Here is a 22719-nt window from a genome sequence, read left to right as displayed (position 1 = left end):
ACCTGTATTAGCAACCACTGATGCCCCTCAGGTGAATTCATTTGTATTATGGTATTTGTTAAAAATGGTTGATGAGGGGCGCCTGGGTGGCTCAGTCGTTAAGCGTCTGCCTTCGGCTCGGGTCATGATCTCAGGGTCCTGGGACTGAGCCCCGCATCGGGCTCCCTGCTCGGCAGGAAGCCTGCTTCTCCCTCTCTAACTCCCCCTGCTTGTGTTCCCTCTCTCGCTGTGTCTCTCTCTGTCAAATAAATAAATAAAATCTTTTAAAAAAATAAATAAATAGGGTGCCTGGGTGGCTCAGTCGGTTAAGCGACTGCCTTTGGCTCAGGTCGTGATCCTGGAGTCCAGGGATCGAGTCCCGCATCGGGCTCCTTGCTCGGCAGGGAGTCTGCTTCTCCCTCTGACCCTCCCCCTCTCATGCTCTCTCTCTCTCTCTCATTCTCTCTCAAATAAATAAATAAAATCTTTAAAAAATAAATAAATAAATAAATATGGTTGATGGATGTTTTTGGTATGTGTCTTTTTTTTTTTTTAATTTCTTTTCTGCCTGGCACAACACATTGTTCCAGGCTTATCTTGTACTCTCTTTGTCCTACTCCTAGAATCAGCCACTTTTACAAGAAACCCTGGTCACTTTTAGTAAGGAACAGAATTAGAAACCAAGACATGGCTGCCAGCCGTGTGTGCTCTTTGCTCTTGAAGGGTTGGAGCTCCCAAGTCCTCTCAGAGGATAGAGCTAGCTCAGAAATAGTTTTCTTTTCTTTTTCTTTTTAATGTCAAGTTTTTATTTAAATTTTAGTTAGTTACCACATACAGTAAAATTGGTTTCAGGTGTAGCATTTAGCGACTCATCACTTACATATACAGAAATTGTTTTCTGAGTAAGATTCCTGACAACCAGAAGTTCCTTGTAGAAATGGCTGAATACACACAAACACACACCTTAACTTATTTTCTTCTTTCTATATCTATCTACATACATTAAAACCAGATTTAACACCAGTAACTCCAATACCCAACCATTACCCCGGGGTCATTCTAGTTTTTGTATTTTTATATAATCACGGATGTTACTTACCCATACGTTTGTAGCAATGAATCATCCATCACTGCCCCCACCACTTTACTTGGACCCCTCCTTACACTGATTAGGTTCCGACATTCTTCTCCGGTTTGCTGTTTCTGTCTTGGCACATGCAAATCCTTCTCACCTGCCTAGACTCTAACACCTCAAACCAGATCATTGAACCCCCCTCTAGTCTATTAACTCTGCTGAGGGTCTGACCCCTTATGGTAGGCTTCTGTGCCCCCACCTGCATACAGATGTCTCCTTCGCTCAGATGTAAGATTTAATTATAAAGGAAGTAAAAAAGGAAGAAAAGAAGGAGGGAAAAGGAAAAAGAAAAAGAGATTTTTGAAATAAAGGAAGTTAAAAAGGTAGCTTTTTCCTGTATTTTTCTCTGAATATATAGCACATAATTTCATATGCAATTGTCGCTGTTTTAATGTATTGCCCTTTTAAGTCAAAGTAATCTGCTACAGTATAAAATACCACATGCTGGGGCGCCTTGGTGGCTCAGTTGTTCAGCGTCTGCCTTCTGCTCAGGTCATGATCCCAGGACCCTGGGATCGAGCCCCGCATTGCGCTCACTGCTCAGCGGGAAGCCTGCTTCTCCCTCTCCCACTCCCCCCTGCTTGTGTTCCCTCTCTCGCTGTGTCTCTCTCTGTCTAATAAAAAAAATCTTAAAAACAATAAAATACCACATGCCAAATGATCTGGACCTTTTACTAGGTCGGATAGGCCAATGAGATATTGAGCTGTGATATTGACATCTATTTTGAAATATTTAAATTTCTACATAACATTTTATTTAAAATCACCTTGCACTTTCATTGTTCAAATTCTTCAGGAAAGACTAAATTTTGTAAGCATTAAATAAAGAGTTCCCATCAAAGGAATAATGTTTATAAATGCTGATGTTTAAACGTATGTTTCCCATCTAAGGCTCAGGGTCTAATTTATTTTTATATCTCTGTTACAATTTCAGTTGAAACTACCTCTTCTGAAACAAATTTTAGGTATGCATTTGTCACAAAATTTTGAAATATTAGAAAAGTTGCAGTATTCAAGAAATATTTCCAATAACATTTTAGCTGTTAGCTTGAGTGAACATTTTCTATTTTTTTTTTATGGTTAGGTTGAGGGAAACTCATTAACTTAATATCTTCATTAGAAGGATAGGTATCAAACATATTTTTCAATGAAAAATGTTATAGTAAGAAATGTGAGCTATGCAGGTATACAGACATTAAATATTTCCTGAGAATTTCTTTTTTTAAGATTTTTTATTTATTTGTTTGACAGAGAGAGAGACAGCGAGAGAGGGAATACACACAGGGGGGCGTAGGAGAGGGACTAGCAGGTTTCTGGCAGAGCAGGGAGCCCGATGCGGGGCTCGATCCCAGGACCCTAGGATCATGACCTGAGCTGAAGGCAGATGCTTAACGATTGAGCCACCCAGGTGCCCCATTTCCTGAGAATTTAATAAGATATCAAAATCTCATGAATATAATATTCTATTTTTCATATTTTTTCTAGAATTACAAGCACATGAAAATTTTTTAAAAATCTGGTCATTAATAAGTTTACCTAATAGACACACACTTACATCATTTGTAAGAAAGTAATGTAAAATATATATTAGTATTAATATAATTGCATATGCATATATTGGTCACATATTTAGTTATTATTTATTTAAAAAGTTCATACTAATTACAAGAAAATTTGCCTAATTTCCTGAGGCTTGGAATTAATGTAAGTAATGAATGCTTCTGATCAGTACAGATCATGCTCACTTCAATTTATTATCCATGAATTTTGGTATGACTCAGCACATTTCATTTTCCTAGAATTTAATTGCTTATGTAATGGTTTATTCATATGCCTAAATGTGGATAGTCTACTTCCTATGATTTTCATTGAGATTAATTTTCTAAAGAACTCATGGAAGGTGATATTCATTATTTTCTTTCTTCCTTAATCCCTCCCTCCTTCCTTTTCTCCCTAAATTCCCTCTAATCTCAATACTTTCCTTCCTCCTTTCTTCCCTAAAGCCCTTTCGCACAATCCCTTCTCTGGTGTAGCACAACCTGAAGTGGAGAGAAACAGATTTCAGGTACATAATAATTTGAGTATTATTAGCTTTGTAAACTTTTAAATTTCCCTTTGGTCTTTACAACTAATGACATGGTTTACATATTAATACAAGTAAATATATTTTGTAACTTAATATAAAACTATAATTATATACTAGAACTCTACTTAGAAAACATTTAAAAATATTTTCATGGAAGCTACTTATCTATTAAAACATAACATTACAATAATTTTCTGATATTTCTCTACCTAGTCCTAAAAGGCAATGAATCGTGTTTTTCTATCTTCTGACCTATGCAAAATATACTACAATGTATATTTTCAGACTTCCAATTGGTCTTGTAAAAACATAATGCAAATTCTAGAAATATATATGTGTGTGTTATACATAACTTTATGTAACTAAAAACATAACTGGATTTCTAGTTAAAATGAATGTATCTACATGTTACTATTTTGATATCTTTAAGCTTTTGGGGAACAACTAGAATGCTTTCATACACAAAATGCAACAGCCTTCAGTGCAAGTTTTATAACTCTAAATTTTCTATTTACCTTAAAAATAAGCTTATTATTTGTTCTTTCAAGTTTAGGATTTTAAAATAGATTAATTTTAGTTTATTTTCTCTCAAGATGTCTTTTTAATTTTTTGATAGGATTCTTACTTAGCATAAAATATAATTTGCTTTCTTAAGATATACCTCTTCTACTTCTTTTATAGATAGCTCACTTGTAAAGTTGGGAGATTAGAATCAGGGTTTAAATCAATCCTGATTACTAAATATATTCTAAGTCCTCACTATCTATCTGTCAGATGCAACTGTTCTAAATTTTTAAGCACTGGTTCATTCTTCCTAATAATAACCTGTATCATGATTTATTAAAATGTAGAGCTATTTGCTTATAGATATATTTTATGAGATCTTATAAATTATTGTGCTATACTTACCAGCCAAAGCAAGAATATATTCTTGAAATCTTGTTCCTATACGGTTAGTAGCTGTGCAATTATATCGTCCAAAGTCATTGTCAGATGTAGGTGCTATCTAAAATAATCATAATAATAAAAGTTTAACAATTTTAAAACAATATATGGAAGTTTTAAAATAGACTCTAGTATTCCTACCAACTTCACCCATGTTCAATTATTCACAACTTCTTGCCATACTCTTTTTTTTTCCTCTATCAAGTAAGCATCACACCCTTTTAAAATGTAATACACGAACCTATATTTCCACAGCACTAGGCAAGGTATAGTTTAACTATTAACTTATGCAATAGACAAATGCCACCATTTTATTATATCTATTGAATAGCAAAATCATTAGATATTTGGTATGTAAAGCTCATAAAGTAGTACACAGTTGGAAAAATATATATTCTGCAATTGCCGCAGACATGAACTTTTTAGCCTAAAGTCAAGCAGATTTAAAGTACACGACAGGCTGGAAATGCATTAGTTTTTTTTGCCCCTCTCATGATTTTATTGAATATAAAATATTAATGAAGGATGAAGACTCATTCTAAAAAAAAAAAAAAAAAAAAACCTTCCCATTTTGCAAGATATTGTTCCTTGTGTAGCAATCCCTGTAGACAGGCACATTATCTTGATGGCTAATAATAGTATCTTGCCTCCGTTTCTGTTCAATTTCTATCATTCTTTTTCAGTTTAGGTGGAAAATAGCTGACCTCAGCCCTTACGCATTTGAAATCCATAATTCAGTTAACCTTTCAGAAATCTATTGCTGAATGTTGGGGCCAACTCTGTAATTCTAATGTACCGAAATTCTGAAGTATCAATGCAGGAAAGAGATTTGATGATAGTAATAGATACAATTTTCAATCCCAGTAACTATTATTAAGAGAGAATATGCTTACAACAAGAGTTGCTGTTAATTTCAACTCTATCCCAAAAGGGGGGAAAATGATTTCGTGGTAATGGGAGGCTATTAACTAAAAGTACAATTTTGAGGTCCATTGAAGATGGTAATTCTGAAAAAGTACAAAAAAGCTGTGTCACTCATTCTCTGGTTAGCTGTCTATCTAGGAATAGATCATGAGTTTAAGAATTAGAAGCTTTAACCATTCTTATGAAAGTACTCCTGAGTGATTAAAACATTCATTTTTCTCACATTCAGCTTTTAATAAACCAGGGTAATTTAACTTGAAAATAATTTTATTAGTGAGAAAGGAATCTGCCCCCAAAATTTCTGCATAGGGGAGTAATTTGTATAGTCCATAGGTAACAATGTGCACTGAATTGATAAAAGGCAGACAGGATGGCCATGACAAAGAATCAGGACTATTGTGCGGCCCCTCAATATTAAAAAAGTAATTTAAATATAGCCAGTTTCATTGGAACAGCTTTTATTTATTTTTTTTTATTTTTTTTTTATTTTTAAAGATTTTATTTATTTATTTGAGAGAGAGAGAATGAGAGAGAGAGAAAGCACATGAGAGGGGGGAGGGTCAGAGGGAGAAGCAGACTCCCTGCCGAGCAGGGAGCCCGATGCGGGACTCGATCCCGGGACTCCAGGATCATGACCTGAGCCGAAGGCAGTCGCTTAACCAACTGAGCCACCCAGGCGCCCCTCATTGGAACAGCTTTTAAAAGGCTCAATTCAGGGTTTTTTCATTTATTTGTTTGTTTTCTGTTCCTGGGAGTTCACTTATTAAAAGTTAAAAGTTTTACAGTTTTATCTGAAATAATTTCTTTATCATGTTGTATGATTAACAAATATAGAAGACACCCCTAGTAGCACAGATTATTAAAAAAAAAGAAAAAAAAAACCCCACAGACTTCGATATAACCTGGCCAGATCATGTGCCCTGCAGCATATTTGATGTGTTCTAGGAAAGCAATATGAATACAACGTGCAATGGTTGCTTTATACCCAATCCCAGCACAATGAAATGACAGGTAATTTTATAAAAAAATAAAATATTATACAACAAATATATATTCTAAAGCTTTAATTTAAAAATATTTAAATGTTGGGCACCTGGGTGGCTCAGTTGGTTAAGCGACTACCTTCGGCTCAGGTCATGATCCTGGAGTCCCGGGATCGAGTCCCACATCAGGCACCCTGCTCAGCAGGGAATCTGCTTCTCCCTCTGACCCTCCTCCCTCTCATGCTCTCTGTCTCTCATTGTCTCTCTCGCAAATAAATAAAATCTTTAAAATATATATATATATATATATTTAAATGTTTAAAATATACCAATTATTGCTGATATTTATACAGGAAGTTCTAGAAACATCTATATATGACACCAATTTTTCACATTTTAATATGCAGTTAAAATAATTCAAGATTACTTAAGATATTGGGCTTTAATAGTACATAACAGATCAACAAATATAATTTTGAACATCAAAATATGAGCTGGGAGTACAGGTTTTTTTTTTTTTTTTTTTTAAGATTTTATTTATTTATTTGACAGAGAGAGACACAGCAAGAGAGGGAACACAAGCAGGGGGAGTGGGAGAGGGAGAAGCACGTTTCCTGCGGAGCAGGGAGCCCGATGCATGGCTCGATCCCAGGACCCTGGGATCATGACCTGAGCCGAAGGCAGATGCTTAACGACTGAGCCACCCAGGTGCCGTGGGAGTACAATGTTAATAAAGGAGTTCACTAGTCTTTTTCCTAAACTTTCATAAACTTCATTTCCTCTTTCTATGTGTTCCATGGTAAGAAAATTATATATTTAATAGTTAGCATTTTACTTAGGACAAGGAACAACCATACAGATGATCAAAAGCACAATATTATTCCAATTAGCCTATTAGAAAGTTCCTACATCAATTTTTACCCATATATTAAAATGTTGGCTTATTACCTCCAGAAATGAACAGGAAAAAATAAATGGATGACCTTTACAGATGATTTTATTGGCACCACTCCGAAAGATTTATAGAATATTTTGTTACATTTTAAAATTTATAAATTTAAAAGATTGAATATATATACTCAGTGAAAAAGGAAAAACTTTAAAAATAAATTCAAGAAATCTGTCATTGACCAATTTATCAATTGCAAACTTAATTTTTGTATGTTGTATTATATGTTCTAAGAATTAGCAATTATGTGACTATTATAATAATTACTATCCTAAGCAACTATGTATGCTATTAATTCAAAATTAGTAATGTTTTCATTGGTTTTCATTTTTGTAGTTATTGTTATTTTGTTTTATTTTAAGTTGTATCAGCTATCTGTTAGTTATTTATTCAGGATTTTGATTTAATTTTAAAAAATAGTATACCCATAGAAAGCGTATGTTCAAAGTCAAAGCTTTAGCCAACAGATCATGCGGCATGTATGAACAAAAATTGCTTAGTTTTCAGTTTGGGTTGGAGAGGAATGCTATGTAGGCAGAAGAGCTTTATATGAATTAAATATTTAAATATTTAAATATAAAATGTTTAACATATTTAAATATCAGATTTGTAACATGTTGCTTGACACTGACTATGAAGAATTATGAGCTATCCCAGAAACTGAAAGGTGGTAAAATGAACTAAAGCAGAAATTACAGATTAGTCTGTCACTTAAACATGAACTTAAATCTACCTGTTATGGAATTAATTGTGTCACCCCACAAAATTCATATGTTGAAACCCTAACTTCTAATGTTTTTGGAGATATGGTCTTTAAGGGAGTAACTGAGGTTAAATGAGTTCATAAAAATGGGCCCTGATGCCCTTATTAGAAGTCAAGACACCAGAGCTGTCTCTTTATGTGCACAGAGGAAAAGCCATGTGAGTGCATGGTTAGAGGGCACATCCCCTACCCAAGGACAGAAGTTTCACCAAAACCCAACCCTCTGGACTTCTAGCCTACAGAAATATGTGGGGGGAAAGAGGTTACTTTGTTTAAGCTACCCGGTCTGCGTTATTCATTATGGCAGCCTGCACACTAACACAGTGCCCAAAACCGAAGTTAAACCTAACAGTTTTTTATTAGTTAAATACCTAAGTTTTAAGTTAAATATAACCACATGTCTTTGTGAAATTGACCTCTGTGTCAATTCACCAATAGTTCTTCTAATAAAGTTACAAAGAAACCAATTTAATAAATTGAAACAGATTTAGACACCACCCATCCCAAGGTGTTTAAATCCTTTGGAATGGGTGGTGTGCACAGATGTTTGCCTTACTAATATTTTATAATATATGTATTTGTTGGGCATATAGGTGATAATCAAAGCCTTTCTGCCCTAGGTCTAGAAAATCGATGCAAAACAATAGCTCCTTTTAGAGTCCTACCCTTTTATCTTTTTTGGCTATATTAATAAGTAAATAAAATAAAATACAAAACTAAAAAAAGAAACAGATTAAGACACTTGTTTAATTAGCAAAGAGTCAGTTACCCAAATATTTGGGGAAGTGATGGATCAGGAAAAAACATAGCATCCTTTCAGCTAAATAAGGCTATTTGAGAGAGATTCCCAATTGTACTGAAAGCATGATAAACTGGAAGTGTTCATGATTTTGATCATAGACCCACAAACTTTGGGAATTGATACACACACACACACAATCTACAATTAATAAATAAAAGGTATTGTATTCAAGAAAGAAGATAGTAGGAAGGGGAAAATGAAGGGGGGAATCGGAGGGGGAGATGAACCATGAGAGACTATGGACTCTGAAAAACAAACTGAGGGTTCTAGAGGGGAGGGGGTGGGGGGATGGGTTAGCCTGGTGATGGGTATTAAAGAGGGCATGTTCTGCATGGAGCCCTGGGTGTTATACGCAAACAATGAATCATGGAATACTGCATCAAAAACTAATGATGTAATGTATGGTGATTAACATAACATAATAAAATTTAAAACAATGTAAAATAAAGTAGAAAAATAAAAAAGGTATTGTATTCAAACAGAATTTAAAGGCCAGGCATTTGGCAGTATAAAGACAATTATCTACAATCTTAATTTAAAATATAAGATGAAATGAGGCATTGAACAAGTAAATCCGGTTTATTTAGAAACTTGTAAATACGTACCCACCAAAATGTTATATATGACAGTCTTAGAAGGAAGGCATAATCTCAGAATCAATAACTAGTATGAACACTTTGGGCCCTTAACAACTAATGAATTACTCATTCCCTCACCCTGTTTTTTCCTGATATAATTGATTTTTTTCCAAAAAAAATTATGAAAAATAATGGCTTTTGCTATACACTCATATTTCTATATAAGTAAAGAGTGAGATATTAATCATCAATGGCCCATGATCCAAATGCATAAAATTTCCTTTTTAAGTAAATACACATGAAAGATACACAATAAGATTTGTATGTGTATATATATTATATACTATAAATATATATTATACAAATGTATTTATATTAACATATTTATATATATATTCTAAAATAGTAGGCAACTGCTCAAATAGTACTACTTATTCATATGTACATGAAGACTTACCTCTAATATCATCTTTCTCCCTGCACTATACGTCTTTAAATTAGTGGTGTTTTTTGCTGGCAGGACTAATTTCTCTCTTCTCCAATGGACTGATGCTGGTGGATTAGATTTCACATCACAGCTTATATTGATCGGGTTTCCTTCCCAAGAATAATAAATTGTTTGGTTTGATATAAACTTTGGAGCATCTGTAAAGCAAAATAACATAACGTTTATGGACCTTTACTTTAAGATAAATAATCACTTGATTAGCATAAACAATAGTAATAACTGCTTGACTACAAAAAGAAGCCACAGCAATTCTAACTTCATATATTTAATATGTGACATCAGAACTCATGAAAATATGTCATTTGACTGTTTCACCAAATAATCTTAAAATTATTATACAAATATTCGAAATTGATCAATTATTAAAATAGGAAACATTAATGCTCAGAGTCAAGTTTGCTTTTAATAATCTGACAAAAATTATCTATTCAATTAATTAATAGCTATCTACATATGTGAAATCTGTTTCTGGAACAAACCTCATTATAAAGTGTGAGTTTAGGATCACAAAATCAGTGGTCTTGTGTCATTTTTAAATCTTGTCTTACTCATATAATCTCTTCTATCAGATATTTTGAAACAGATATAAAATCTAAGTTGAAATGTCAGTATTACAATTAAGATTTTTTTTCCTGAACTATCATTTCTAGTTTTAATTAAACCAGAGATGCTTTAATTTAATCCACAGAGTTGACTTGAAAATTAATCAGTTCCTATGAAGCTCTGTCAATTCTCCAGACCCTACATCAGACCACTATAAAAATAGTTAAGAAAAAACAGACAATATTATTATATTATTTTATTGAAGTAACCTAATTGTGAAGACATACAAAATGGTTTTTAGTCTTGCTCCATTCTAGAACTAGGATGTAGCACAAATGCCAATCAATCATAACCTCTTTGAGTCTCAATATCTTGACTGTATAACTATTTGAAAGAATTCATCTTTAAAATTTTTACATAAAAGCAAAGTCCTTACATTAAGTGGTAACTAAAATGTTGCTGGTATTTATATTATTATTGTTACAAATATTAACCATTTAAAAATATCACTTCATTAATTATCGACTTCAGTAATCTAACTTAAATGTTTTGTTTTACTACCCCTAATTACTTAAAAATGAGCTACGCCAATTTTGTTTATCAAGGGATTTTATATAAGATACATAAGAATTATAATCTGCAGTACAAATGCACAAGTAATTGAAAAATTCTTGTCCTATATTTGTTTTAGTGTATGTTTATATTGCCAATCTCACACAGAGGTATGAAATATTAATTGAGTTTTTTTCTATGTAAGACAATAAGATTATACATTTTATTCTATCTTATCTTTTCAATAACCTTGTGAGGAAGGTGTTATCCTGTTGTAAGCACGAAGGATCTGGATTAAGAGCTGCCAAGCTTATTCTAGCACTAAGTTGTAGGTCTGGGATGTGAATTTGCGTTGATTTTAACCAGAGACCATTCATTATATATCCATTCAACCCAGGAACAAAATTATATTATTCAGTGCTAGCAACATTTTGGTGATGTGGATCCTATCATACATTATTGAAGTGAACACAATTTGAACAATTCTTCAGGAAGATAAAGAATCTTAAAAAGCTTTATAATTTTGATTCTGCAATCCAGTCTTAGGTATCTTTCCAGAGAAAATAGGTAGAAATATTAAAAGGTTATGTAAAGGACTTTTAATGCATTGCTATCTTTAAAAAAAAAAGATTTTATTTATTCATTTGAGAGAGAGAGACAGAGAGAGCACAAGCAAGGGGAGAGGCAGAGGGACAGAGGGAAGCAGGCTCCCTGCTGACCAGGGAGCTAGATGCGGGGCTCGATCCCAGGACCTGGAGATCATGACCTGGACTGAAGGCAGACGCCCAAACATCTGAGCCACCAGGGCGCCCCTTAATGCATTGCTATCTTAACAAAAACTCAGAAGAACTTAACATCCCTCAAAAGAGAACTGTCTAAATAAGTAATAACACATCTTGGCACTTAGGTGTGCTAAATATCACACAGACCTATCTGCCTATGGTTTTCTCTCAGCTTGCAATGCGCCGTCCTTCCTTTCATCTGGCTACCTTCAAAACTGAGCCCCACACTTCGTAAATACAGCCTTTCCATGACCTTCAGCTGTGGGTGAGCTTCTGTCCTCTGTGCAGAATGCCACGGATGTTATGTTTTCCCTCAGCATGGTAAGAGGCAGTGGAAGGATCTATGTCATTGTTTCTCCCCCAAATGATCTGAGTCTCATGAGTTAAGATACGGTCACAATTATATATGTGATACCTTACATTGTGTATAATGCTTACTTGGTTCTCAAAAACTGTACATCAAATTCACTTGAAATTAAGCAGTCAATGAATTTTCAATTCAACAGTTCGGCTAAATTGAACAGAAGGTATTTTCAAGGAGAAAAAAAAAAAAGAAAAAAAAAAAAAAACTATTTCAAGGCCTGGGAAGATTAAGTGAAAAATCTAAGGATGTGTTAGGGGTGCAACTCTAAGAGAAACCAAACTTCCTGATATTCAGAGTCAAAAGCTAAGGTTATATCTATATCTCTAGCTCTATCTATAAAATATTTTATTACTCTTAATAAATATGAAATATAATCTCTTTAATATAATATTCTAAGGAAAGGTTTTTGGATAATTTATTTGCATATAAATGTAGCCCAATATGAAAGTCATACATGCTAATGGAACTGTTAGTAGCTGACTCACAGTCCACTCTGTCCATCATGTGACATCTGCGTGAATATGTGTTATAGTGTTATAATTTAACCATAAACTTAGGGCAAGATTTGATTTTTCTACAAAAGCAAGTAATTGCTGCTAATTGTTTGCCTGATGATCTCAGTAGGAATTTAATTTGGAATCACTGATGTTGAATGCACACATGCTTACAGGCAATGCATGCCATTGTGAAAGCCACATTAAAAAAAATGTATTTGTGGTGTGAGGCAAGAAAATATTGATAACTTCCATCTACAGTAAAACATAAAGTAAATTCCTCTACAGTATATGCTTCGTAGATACCATACCAGTACCAAGGCAGCAATGTTCACGGGCACAAGATCGGCATGTTAATAAAATCCAGCAATTAGTGTTGGGTCACTGGTTGAAGAGGGATGTGACTCTGCTACCAACAACATGTGAAAACTTCAGGCTAAAAACCAGTAGCCATGTTTCATGTTGATAAATCAAAAATAGTAATTTTCAGAGCATCAGCCTTTTAAAAAAGTAGGCCTTTCACATCACGAAAGGCTTCAAATATTGTGCAGAGGAAATAAACTTTGGCAGTTAACCAAACAGCAGGGGGAAGGAGGAGAGAGGAAGATGGCATAAACAGGACATCAAGTAGTAGAAATGTCTCTCAAGGCATTGCATGTCCCCCAAGTCCCATTCAAGTCCAAAATAAAATATTCTACAAATTTCAATGAGCAGAAATAACTTTATTGGAAGAACATTTTATCTGAGCCAAGTAGAGGAACATATCAGAGAAACCTGTCTAGTGACAAGATGAAATATGTCATTCACTCGATGGAAGAGGAGAGGAGCCCTTTCAGAAAGCTTCTGGTCACAATGAGAACCAAGGAGAGTGGCAACAATGCCCTCCTTGACAAAACTTTTGTCAGGCTTCTATAAGCCTTTCTCTAAGCACTTGGCTTTGTCCTTAGGCCCTTCCCTGGTCTGCTTCTTCCTTTAGTAAAGACTCCTGCTAAGTCGGTTTAGTGGGAATTGTTCCACTGATATCCGAGTATCTTTGAAATCTGATCAAGTCCTTTATCACCCACCCTTAATGCCCATGTCCGTGGCCTGCTTTTAGCAAGAATTCTGTCAGGCTCGTTTAGCAAGAAGCACATTATAGTTGAAATGTAATAAAGTTTCTCTTAGTAATTTTCCATCCACTGACTTCTATCATTCTGCTCATTGGCTTTAAGTCCCCACTTGTGCTTGTCGTAGTCAGAATTGAGTTCAATCTCTCTCTCCTATTGTAACAGTCTTGACCCCCACTGCAATAGATTTGAATAAAGTCCTCCTTACCATTTTTAAATGTCAGTATAATTTCTCTTTGACAAAAGATAGAGTACACTCCCCAAAAAAGGTAACTAAAGAAAAACGTGTTTCCTTTTGTTTAAGAGAAAAGAAAAAAAAAAACAAAAAAAACCAAAAAAAACAAAGATCTGAAGCAAATATGACTGTGTTAAGAATATTAAATTATTTTCTATATTTTGTATAGTTGAAGTTGTTAGAATTAAACAATTTTTACTTATTTATTTATTTTTCAAACAACTTTTAAAAATCAATCACATGATAAAGAAATTTACCCCAATCAGACTTTCAGACAGGGAGATATGAAAAATTTATATCCAACTGTGTGTGAATTCACCAAGTTCTCATTATGTGAAGAGATCTTTGTATTTATTGTATTTACCTATGAAAAAGTTAAACTTGTAATACTTTCTGCACATGGTCATTTCAAGTTCTGCCGAACTGGACAGATCTTATAGCATCTAATATATGAAAAGGAACATGAGAGTCATCTATAAAGCTTTGTTCTACATACAAGAAACCTGATTCTGGGATATTTGGGAAGGTGGTGGCAGAGTCAACCCATAGTCTTTTGGCTCTTTATGATTGTGTTATGAAACCATACCACTGTGTCAGTTACTCTATTAATAACTAAGTACATTTTCAGAGAGTGGTTTCTGTAGATCATTAATAGTGAAATTAGTGTTTGAAGTGATTATACCAAGTAATCAAGGAAGTATTTTATTAGTCCTATATGCTGTATTCAAGCAATAAAGGAAACATGTAATACAGTTTAGAAAAAATTTTGATTGAAACCAGTGCACATTTGCACATTCACTTATTTCTAGGTGAAGTCAATAAAATGAGATAATTAAAATCATGGCCACTTTTCCAATTTTTCTGCTGATGTATGAGAAGCTAAGATGTAAGAAGAAATGTACTCTGGGGCACGCCAGTTATTTTCTGCACTAAGGGTTTAACGGTTAGAATCATATTTTAGCAATATATCCTTGAATAAAAGGTGCTTAGACAAAAACGCAGGATAGTTAACCTTATATTAAGAATTGAAAAAATAACAAAACCTGGAGTGGGGAGAAAGAGGAGGAGGGAGAGTGAAGGAGGGTGGGAGGACAGAAGAGGAAAAGAAGAAGGAAAAGAAGAAGAAGGATAGAAGACAATAAAGTATATTTTGCTTTGTTGTAGAATTTATATCTTATAAATATTTCCTGATTTCATCCTGTGTTCCATTCTGGGTATTGGGGACCAAATGCTGAACATGAAAAGACAAAGTCCCCCACCTTCTTGAAGTTTTTATGTTCTCTCAAGTTTATTTTATAATTTGAGGTAACTTGAAACAACACACAGATACACTTTCATCAATTTCAGCATCAAAACACAAAAAGTTAAAATAATAAACTATAAGTTTATTTAAAATTGTAAACAGAGAGAAAAGTTAATCCATTGTTTCAATATCAGAAAGTCAAAGATAATCCCCTAAACTCCAGTTTGGAAATTTGAATATACCTTTCATTTGGAATTAAAAAGATATATTGAAGTAGTGTATAAAATTTGTTTGTTTACTGCTTATATATAAGATTGGTATTTCAAAGGTAATCTCAAAATTTGCAGTCTAACCCTCTTGCGGTTAAGAAATTATGAATATGCTAACCATAGCACTTTTGCTCTTGATTCATGACAAGTGAAGTCTTGCATTGAAAGTAAAATTCCTCAAATAAATGGAAGACATCATTCAACATCTCAATAAAGAATAAATTTAATCCCCAAATGAGCATATTTACTAATGCCTTAAAATATAATTGCTTTTTAAACAATTTTTAAATTATATTTTTCATCTAAAAATGCATTTATTGTGGTGCGTGGGTGGCTCAGTCGGTTGGGCATCTGACTCTTGATTTCAGCTCAGGTCATGATCTCAGGGTCCTGAGGATCAAGCCCCACATTGGGCTCCAAGCTCAGTGGGGAGTCTGTTTGAGAATCTCTCTCTCCCTCTCCCTCTCCCCTCCCCACTGCTCTCTCTCTCTCTGTGTCTCTGTCCCTCAGATAAATAAATAAATCTTTTAAAAAATGAATTTACTATGTAATTTTTACATCAGGAAAATTTGTAGGAATTTCCCAAGTTGAGCTTAATATTCAACTTCCTATTAGGATATTTATTAGGAAATTAAGTTGCCATCCCTTTTCAAAACATTAAGAGTTGAAAATGTGTTACATTCCCTCCATCATTCTAATTCCTAACATGTGCTATGCAATTGTCATTTTGAGTATGATATCTTCATATCTGAATATGATAATTACACTTTATAGGTATTTTGTTAATGTCGAAATACATTTTTTAAAAGGTTTTATTTATATATTTGACAGAGAGAGAGAGAGCAAGCATAAGCAGGGAGAGTGATGGAGGAAGAGGGAGAAGCAGGCTCCCTGTGGAGCAAGGAGCCTGATGCGGGGCTCGATCCCAGGATCCCGGGATCATGACCTGAGCTGAAGGCAGACACTTAACTGAGTGAGCCCCTAAATATACTTTTCTTGAGAATACAATGCCTCTAATAACCTCTATTCACAGGATATAGCAAAAAATACTAAATGCAATTGCAAAATACTCACCATATTCTAAAAATAGCAAACATAAATACTGGTACCTTTCTCAACAGTGAAATTCTAATTTTGATGCTTTTTAGTCTCAGTGAATTTACAAACCTTGTGTGCGTGTGTGTGTGTGTGTGTTTGCTCTAGTGTGAACACTTATATATGCATCGTTTCAGGGAAATTTCAAGCTATCTGTTTTATTTGTTGAGAGATATTATTTGGAATTAAATCATAAGTGGCTTCATTTTCATATTTTTAAAATTTAAGGTACTGCATATGAGGTAATATGTTTGAGAGTTAAAAAACAGTATTATATCTTTTTCTTGTGTTACCTAAAGGGCAAAATTCATCTTCAGTTTTCAGTATTGTGATATCATATATTGTACTTGATCCCTTAAATAATAACTTCTACAATAACTTGTTTAAGAATTATGTATGTTCTATAAACTACTGTGAATCATTAACATTTTATTTATGGTTTAGTTGTATTTGGTTTGACATTTTAACTAATATTTAGGGTGCCTTACCAAACAAAATACTGCAATTTTTAAATCATTGAATAGCACATCTCCAATCAAAATATCAAAATTTATGTCCACTGACACTAAGCTAACCATTAGCAAGTGTGGCTATAATTGTTTAGGTATAAAAGTTTCACCGACCTGGCTATTCATCAAATCATATTTTGAGCTTGTGGGGAAAAAAATCAGATGTCTAAGGCTTCCTCTTAACGATTCTGAATGCACTGCTCTGGGAAAGATAGCTGCTGCGCTAATTATCCCAAATTATGATTGTGTGTCCATTTTATGCTAAGTACTACTAAAATGTGGGGGATTCATGTCAACAGGGAATCCTTTCTAGTGGGTCAGGCAGATGCAGAAATACACAACTATCATGAGAGCAGTATGCCGTACAATGGAAGTGGGATGGGTAAGGTTCTTGTCTCAAAGGTATTAGCACGAACCTAATTAAGATATGCAGGGGGGCTCAAAGAAAACTTCCAGAAGATCATGATCCCTTACCTCTAACATTTTTTGAGCACACAAAATATGATAAATACAGTCCTAAATTCTTCCCATCGATTGTCACATTAAGCCTGACAATAAGAATCTGGACACACACACACGCACACACACACACACGCAAATAGTGGCTGAACTACAATAGAAGACAGAATTTTGCAGTTGCTCTTTATAAGTAAAATATTATATTAGAAATAGCATCAGGCCTGCCATTGGATTCAGGTCCCAACTCTGCCAGACAGCTTTTTTTTTTTTGTCACCTTGATTTTCTGTTTATTAATTTGAGCTTTGGGTTTTTGATTATTTTTTCTTTATAGAATTAATAGTTGAACTTGTTTCTTTAATCTCTAGGAGTTTACTAACACAGAAAACAGGAGTCTTGGACGAATTAAAAATATAGAGAGAGGGTTATAATAATTACCATATATAAAGAAGCACTGGACCATATAAAGGTGAAATTTGCTTTTGGCTAGAATTATAAATCCTTCAGGATAATGTTAATTATTTCATGTTTATAAAAGCCTCTGGTTGGGAGTTTACACACATACATGTAATTACATACATATGTATGTATTCATATAATGAAAATGAAGAATAATCCTTTTTACTAAATATCCTTTTAGGGCGCCTGGGTGGCTCAGTTGGTTAAGCGACTGCCTTCGGCTCAGGTCATGATCCTGGAGTCCCGGGATCGAGTCCCGCATCAGGCTCCCTGCTCGGCGGGGAGTCTGCTTCTGCCTCTGACCCTCCTCCCTCTCATGCTCTCTGTCTCTCATTCTCTCTGTCTCAAATTAAAAAAAAAAAAAATCTTTAAAAATAAATACATAAATAAATATCCTTTTAATAAGTTAGTAACTTTAAAGATTTATTTATTTATTTATTTATTTGAGAGAGAGAATGAAAGACAGAGAGCACGAGAGGGAAGAGGGTCAGAGGGAGAAGCAGACCCCCCGCTGAGCAGGGAGCTTGATGTGGGACTTGATCTTGGGACTCCAGGATCATGACCTGAGCCGAAGGCAGTCGCTTAACCAACTGAGCCACCCAGGCGCCCAAGTTAGTAACTTTAAAACTGAAGAATGCATGAGAGAAAATCATGTCAGTTCCTTGGTGGTAAAAATATTGGGAAGCACACGATTTTCAGGCCTACATCTTCTACTTATGAATATATGATTAACAAGACTATATACATTATTGCAAGACTGTGAGAAGGAGAATATGTAAAACTGGAGATAAAATGAATACAGACCTTAAAAATCAAACAACTATGTTCTCCTAGCTATTATCACAATGGAAAGATCTCTAAAGAGAAATTATTTAAATTTAATTAAATGGCAGCTGAGCTAGGATATTTCAACAGTACTTATATCCATGACCTTGATTGAATCTCTAATTTAAAGCTGCCAGCAGAAGAAGAAACAGCAGAGTGAATTTGTCTATTCCTCAAAGTGGGGATCAGGAAAAGTATGTTCCAGGCATACCGGGAGACATTAAAGAAACTTTGAAGACTGCCTTAAGCTTGGTGCCAAGTTACTCTTGTTTGGTAAATGTACTTTTTTATTTTATCTTTTGCATTATGTCTGAGACTTAGGGCTGAAGGAGCAGCCAGCACTCATCACTGCATTCCTGACACTGCACAAAACTTCCCTCCTTGATTATTTGCTTAATGCAAGCTTTTCACTTTCTTGCCATTCCCTTTCAAGTTCTGAAGGCTTTTTTCTGAACATGGTTTATTTGTGGTTGGTACCTGAGACCTGAGTAAAGTCTTACTTCTTGCTGAGTGCTGGCCTGGATTCATGAATTCTGCTTGCTCATGAGCTGGCTGAAGCTGATAACAAAACACAACACACAGGCTCTGGGATCTGAGCTATAAAAATCTTTGACCTGAATTTCCAAAGGTTCATGAATAATAGAATCAGGCAACTCACTACACAAACTCACTATACACTATCCATTTTGTGAATCAAATTGAAAAGCATAATAGGGTAAGATTTACAATCATTATAAATAAATTTGTTTTTGAAAATCATATTGATGATGCAACATGTATTGCCCTTCTAAAACAGTATTGGGGTTATAGCAAATCTGTCTTGCACACTCTCCAAATGGTTTCTATACTGCCATGAAACACCTTACCCTCTTCTTTTTTTTTTTAAGATTTTATTTATTTATTCATAAGAGACAGAGAGAGAGAGAGGCAGGCTCCCCGCTGAGCAGGGAGCCCGATGCGGGACTCGATCCCAGGACCCTGGGATCATGACCTGAGCCGAAGGCAGACGCTTAACCATCTGAGCCACCCAGGCACCCCACCTTACCCTCTTCTAATCATCATACCTTCTGGTATAACATTTTCAAATTTTCTTCTTTAATATTAGATTTTAAGAACTGCAATAAAATAAAATATTCTTAAAGGTTTGACATTCATTCCTCACCAATAAATCACAGTATATAAAAATACCATTCATTTCTCTCAGTTGTCACTATTATATCCCTGGTTGAGGCCGTCATCATTACCTGGTTAACTTTAGAAGGCTGGTCCTTACTGGCTTACTAACCTACCAGCTTCTATTTTAAGACAATGTTACTATCCTGATTAATTCTTCCTATACGATTCTCTTCACACTTCTGAAATCAAAAACTTCTATAAAGATTTATAAAGTTCCACATTAGCTGGCTTATGCCTATTTCTGCATCTGCTTTGTCTCTATTTGAGTTAACTTCTATCTGAGACCCTCACCATCCCTAACCTACTTTCCTGCTTTCATCACTTTGCACTAGCTTCCCATTTGTCTCATCACTTTTTGATACACTTCATCTTAATGTGCTTCCTGAATTAAAGCATAAGTTCCATGACAGCAAGGACAATGTTGCTTTTCTCACAATTTTATACGGGACCTGAATTTATATTTGACATTCCATAGATGTTCAGGAAATAACAGTTAAATAAATGAGTGAAAATCCAGGTAAGTATGGATTCTAAATATCATCACTGCATTTAATGGAGAAGGAAAGGTATACCTACATGTGTTTCATTTTCCCAGTATCGCAGAATTTAGGACTTTGATCCCGTATTAATTCTGTGGTAATACATTGTCTTTCATAGACTCTTACTGCTTATTTTGTAAAGAGGCCAGCCCCTTAAATTAACTGGGAATTAACTGCACATGTTTTTTAAATATCTAAAATACCTTGATGCTTTTTTCAGTCATTGAATTTTCTCATTTGATTTATGCTGAGAGAAACTACCAAGGGAATAAAAACTAATATATTCTTTGGCACATTTAGAAGATAATTCAATTAATAATTTCCTAGATCCAGCTCTACTGCATGTTCATTCATAGGCAGAATCTGCTATGGCAATTAACTGGACTCAGTCCATGTACCATGGGAATTCTAGAGGCTACATGGAATACTAAATTAGATGTGTGCTTATTGCCAATTAACCAACCATAGTGTTGGATGTGCATTTTCAGTACCAAATTTGAACACCAAGTTATGCATAAATTTCAGCATATTTTATGACCCTGGAGTCATAAGTGTCATATGAAGATAATGCCTACTTCTTAGCACACATTGGGTTTCTCTTTAATTTGAGTGATATTAGTGATATAATTATAACGGATAATAAGAAAACCTTGATTATAAGTACAGTGAATATTCTTTCTACTACTATTCTTTTTCTTGTCTTAATATTTCTCTTCCTTAAATCATACATAAATATACTAGTAAAAGTATTTTACTACCTATGGTTATTTTTTCCTCTATGGCCGCTTTATATAATTGAATTTTGCATAAAGCTACAGTATTTTAAGGACTATGTTATTATTATGCACAATTTTACATAGAAATTTAGGGAACAAAGCTTAAGTGGATCTCTTTCATAAAAATTTCTGAGTTGTCCAAAGAACAATGATTGGTCATACGGATATAGCAGTGTTAAACTTGTTTTATAAGTAACGATAATGTTAGTTTCAGAATCTGATTTAACTGTAGCACATTCTGTAGTTTATGTAATTTGTGCTTATTGATGTCAAACAATTTTGGAGTTTGTCACTACTATTAGAATTGAAAAGAAAGCCCTATCAGGTTAAAAGTAATTCAATTTGATGTCTAGGTTATTAATTTTATATGCAGTAAGTTTAATTCCTTTCATGAACTTATCAAACACTGATGAACTAAAAATTTCAAAAACAAACTAAAACATTTTCACTGTTAATCTAAAAGGGCATGATTGTGCATTCTAGAATGTTGCTTATTATATGCATAAAAGAAGGTCTGGGTCACAATAATGGAAAACAAAAAACAAAACTCAGCATTATTGCTATAATATAATAATAATAACTATAATAATAGCAACATTAGAAATAATAATGATGATAACAGTTAACGTGGTGTTTATGACCTGTCAAGTAATCTTTAAGCATGTTATGTAGTGAGCAAATTTAGTTGCAATTACATTAGGTATCATCAACACTATTTTACCTTTATATTTATTGCCTCTTAAGTGAGAGGCTAAAATGTGGGGAATTATGTAAAACTCTTATATCTTCCTTTAAATGTCTTGAATAAAAATTGGTATCAAATTGTCACGTATTTTTAACGTTCAAGTAATCATGGTACTAATTAATTAATTAGTTAATTAATTAATTTAAGATTTATTTGAGAGAGCATGCAAATGTGAACAAGTGGGGGGAGGGGCTGAGGGAAAGACTCTCAGGCAGACTCCCTGCTGAGTGCAAACTGCAAGGTGGGGTTGGATCTCATGACCCTGAGATCATGACCTGAACTGAAATCAAGTCAGCAGCCCAAATGACTGAGCCACCCAGGCACCCCCATAGTATTATTTAATTGGACTTTTTTCAGTTTCTTTCTGCCTAACTACTGTTTACGTTGACATATATATATATATATATATCTTTATATATATATAAAGATTTTATTTATTTATTTGTCAGAGAGAGAGAGAGAGAACACAAGCAGGGGCATGGCAGGCAGAGGGAGAAGCAGACTCCCTGAGCAAGGAGCCAGATGTGGGACTTGATCCAGGACTCTGGGATCATGACCCAAGCCGAAAGCAGAAGCTTAAGCAACTGAGCCACCCAGGTGTCCCTATATTTTATATTTTTAATATGCATTTGATTAGAACATTTTTTATTTAAAGAGGTGATAAGCTATTATTAAAAATTATTTTTATATAACAAAGCAAAATATTTTAAGTCAAATGGAATAAAAGTAATTCAAGTACGATTGGAAATGAATCATGTGTGATATATTTTCAGAGCACTGCATCATAGTAAACAAAAACAAAAAATGTACAACCTCTCCTAAAATAATATTGACATGGATCTTTATCCTTATATATATATTTTTGAGCTTAAAAATGTGCATTCTTTTTGTGTTTCCC

At 34.2% G+C, this 22719-nt stretch overlaps 1 protein-coding gene across 1 annotated transcript in view; it reads right to left on the bottom strand.

Annotated features, from left to right (window-relative positions):
* The window catches only part of NCAM2 (neural cell adhesion molecule 2), a 517151-nt gene that overhangs the window by 95624 nt on the left and 398808 nt on the right, over positions 1 to 22719 (bottom strand). Inside the window, exons 10-11 of the mRNA XM_035017513.1 lie at positions 9602 to 9789; positions 4110 to 4206 (exon numbers count right to left, since the gene is read on the bottom strand). Of these exons, the coding sequence (XP_034873404.1) occupies positions 4110 to 4206; positions 9602 to 9789 (285 nt within the window). The remainder of the gene's footprint in view (positions 1 to 4109; positions 4207 to 9601; positions 9790 to 22719) is intronic.

This window comes from Mirounga leonina, unplaced genomic scaffold (assembly GCF_011800145.1).
Source record: "Mirounga leonina isolate KUSES-001 unplaced genomic scaffold, KU_Mleo_1.0 Mir_172, whole genome shotgun sequence".
NCBI classification, from domain to species: domain Eukaryota; kingdom Metazoa; phylum Chordata; class Mammalia; order Carnivora; family Phocidae; genus Mirounga; species Mirounga leonina.
This window is presented reverse-complemented; position numbering and strand designations above follow the sequence as displayed.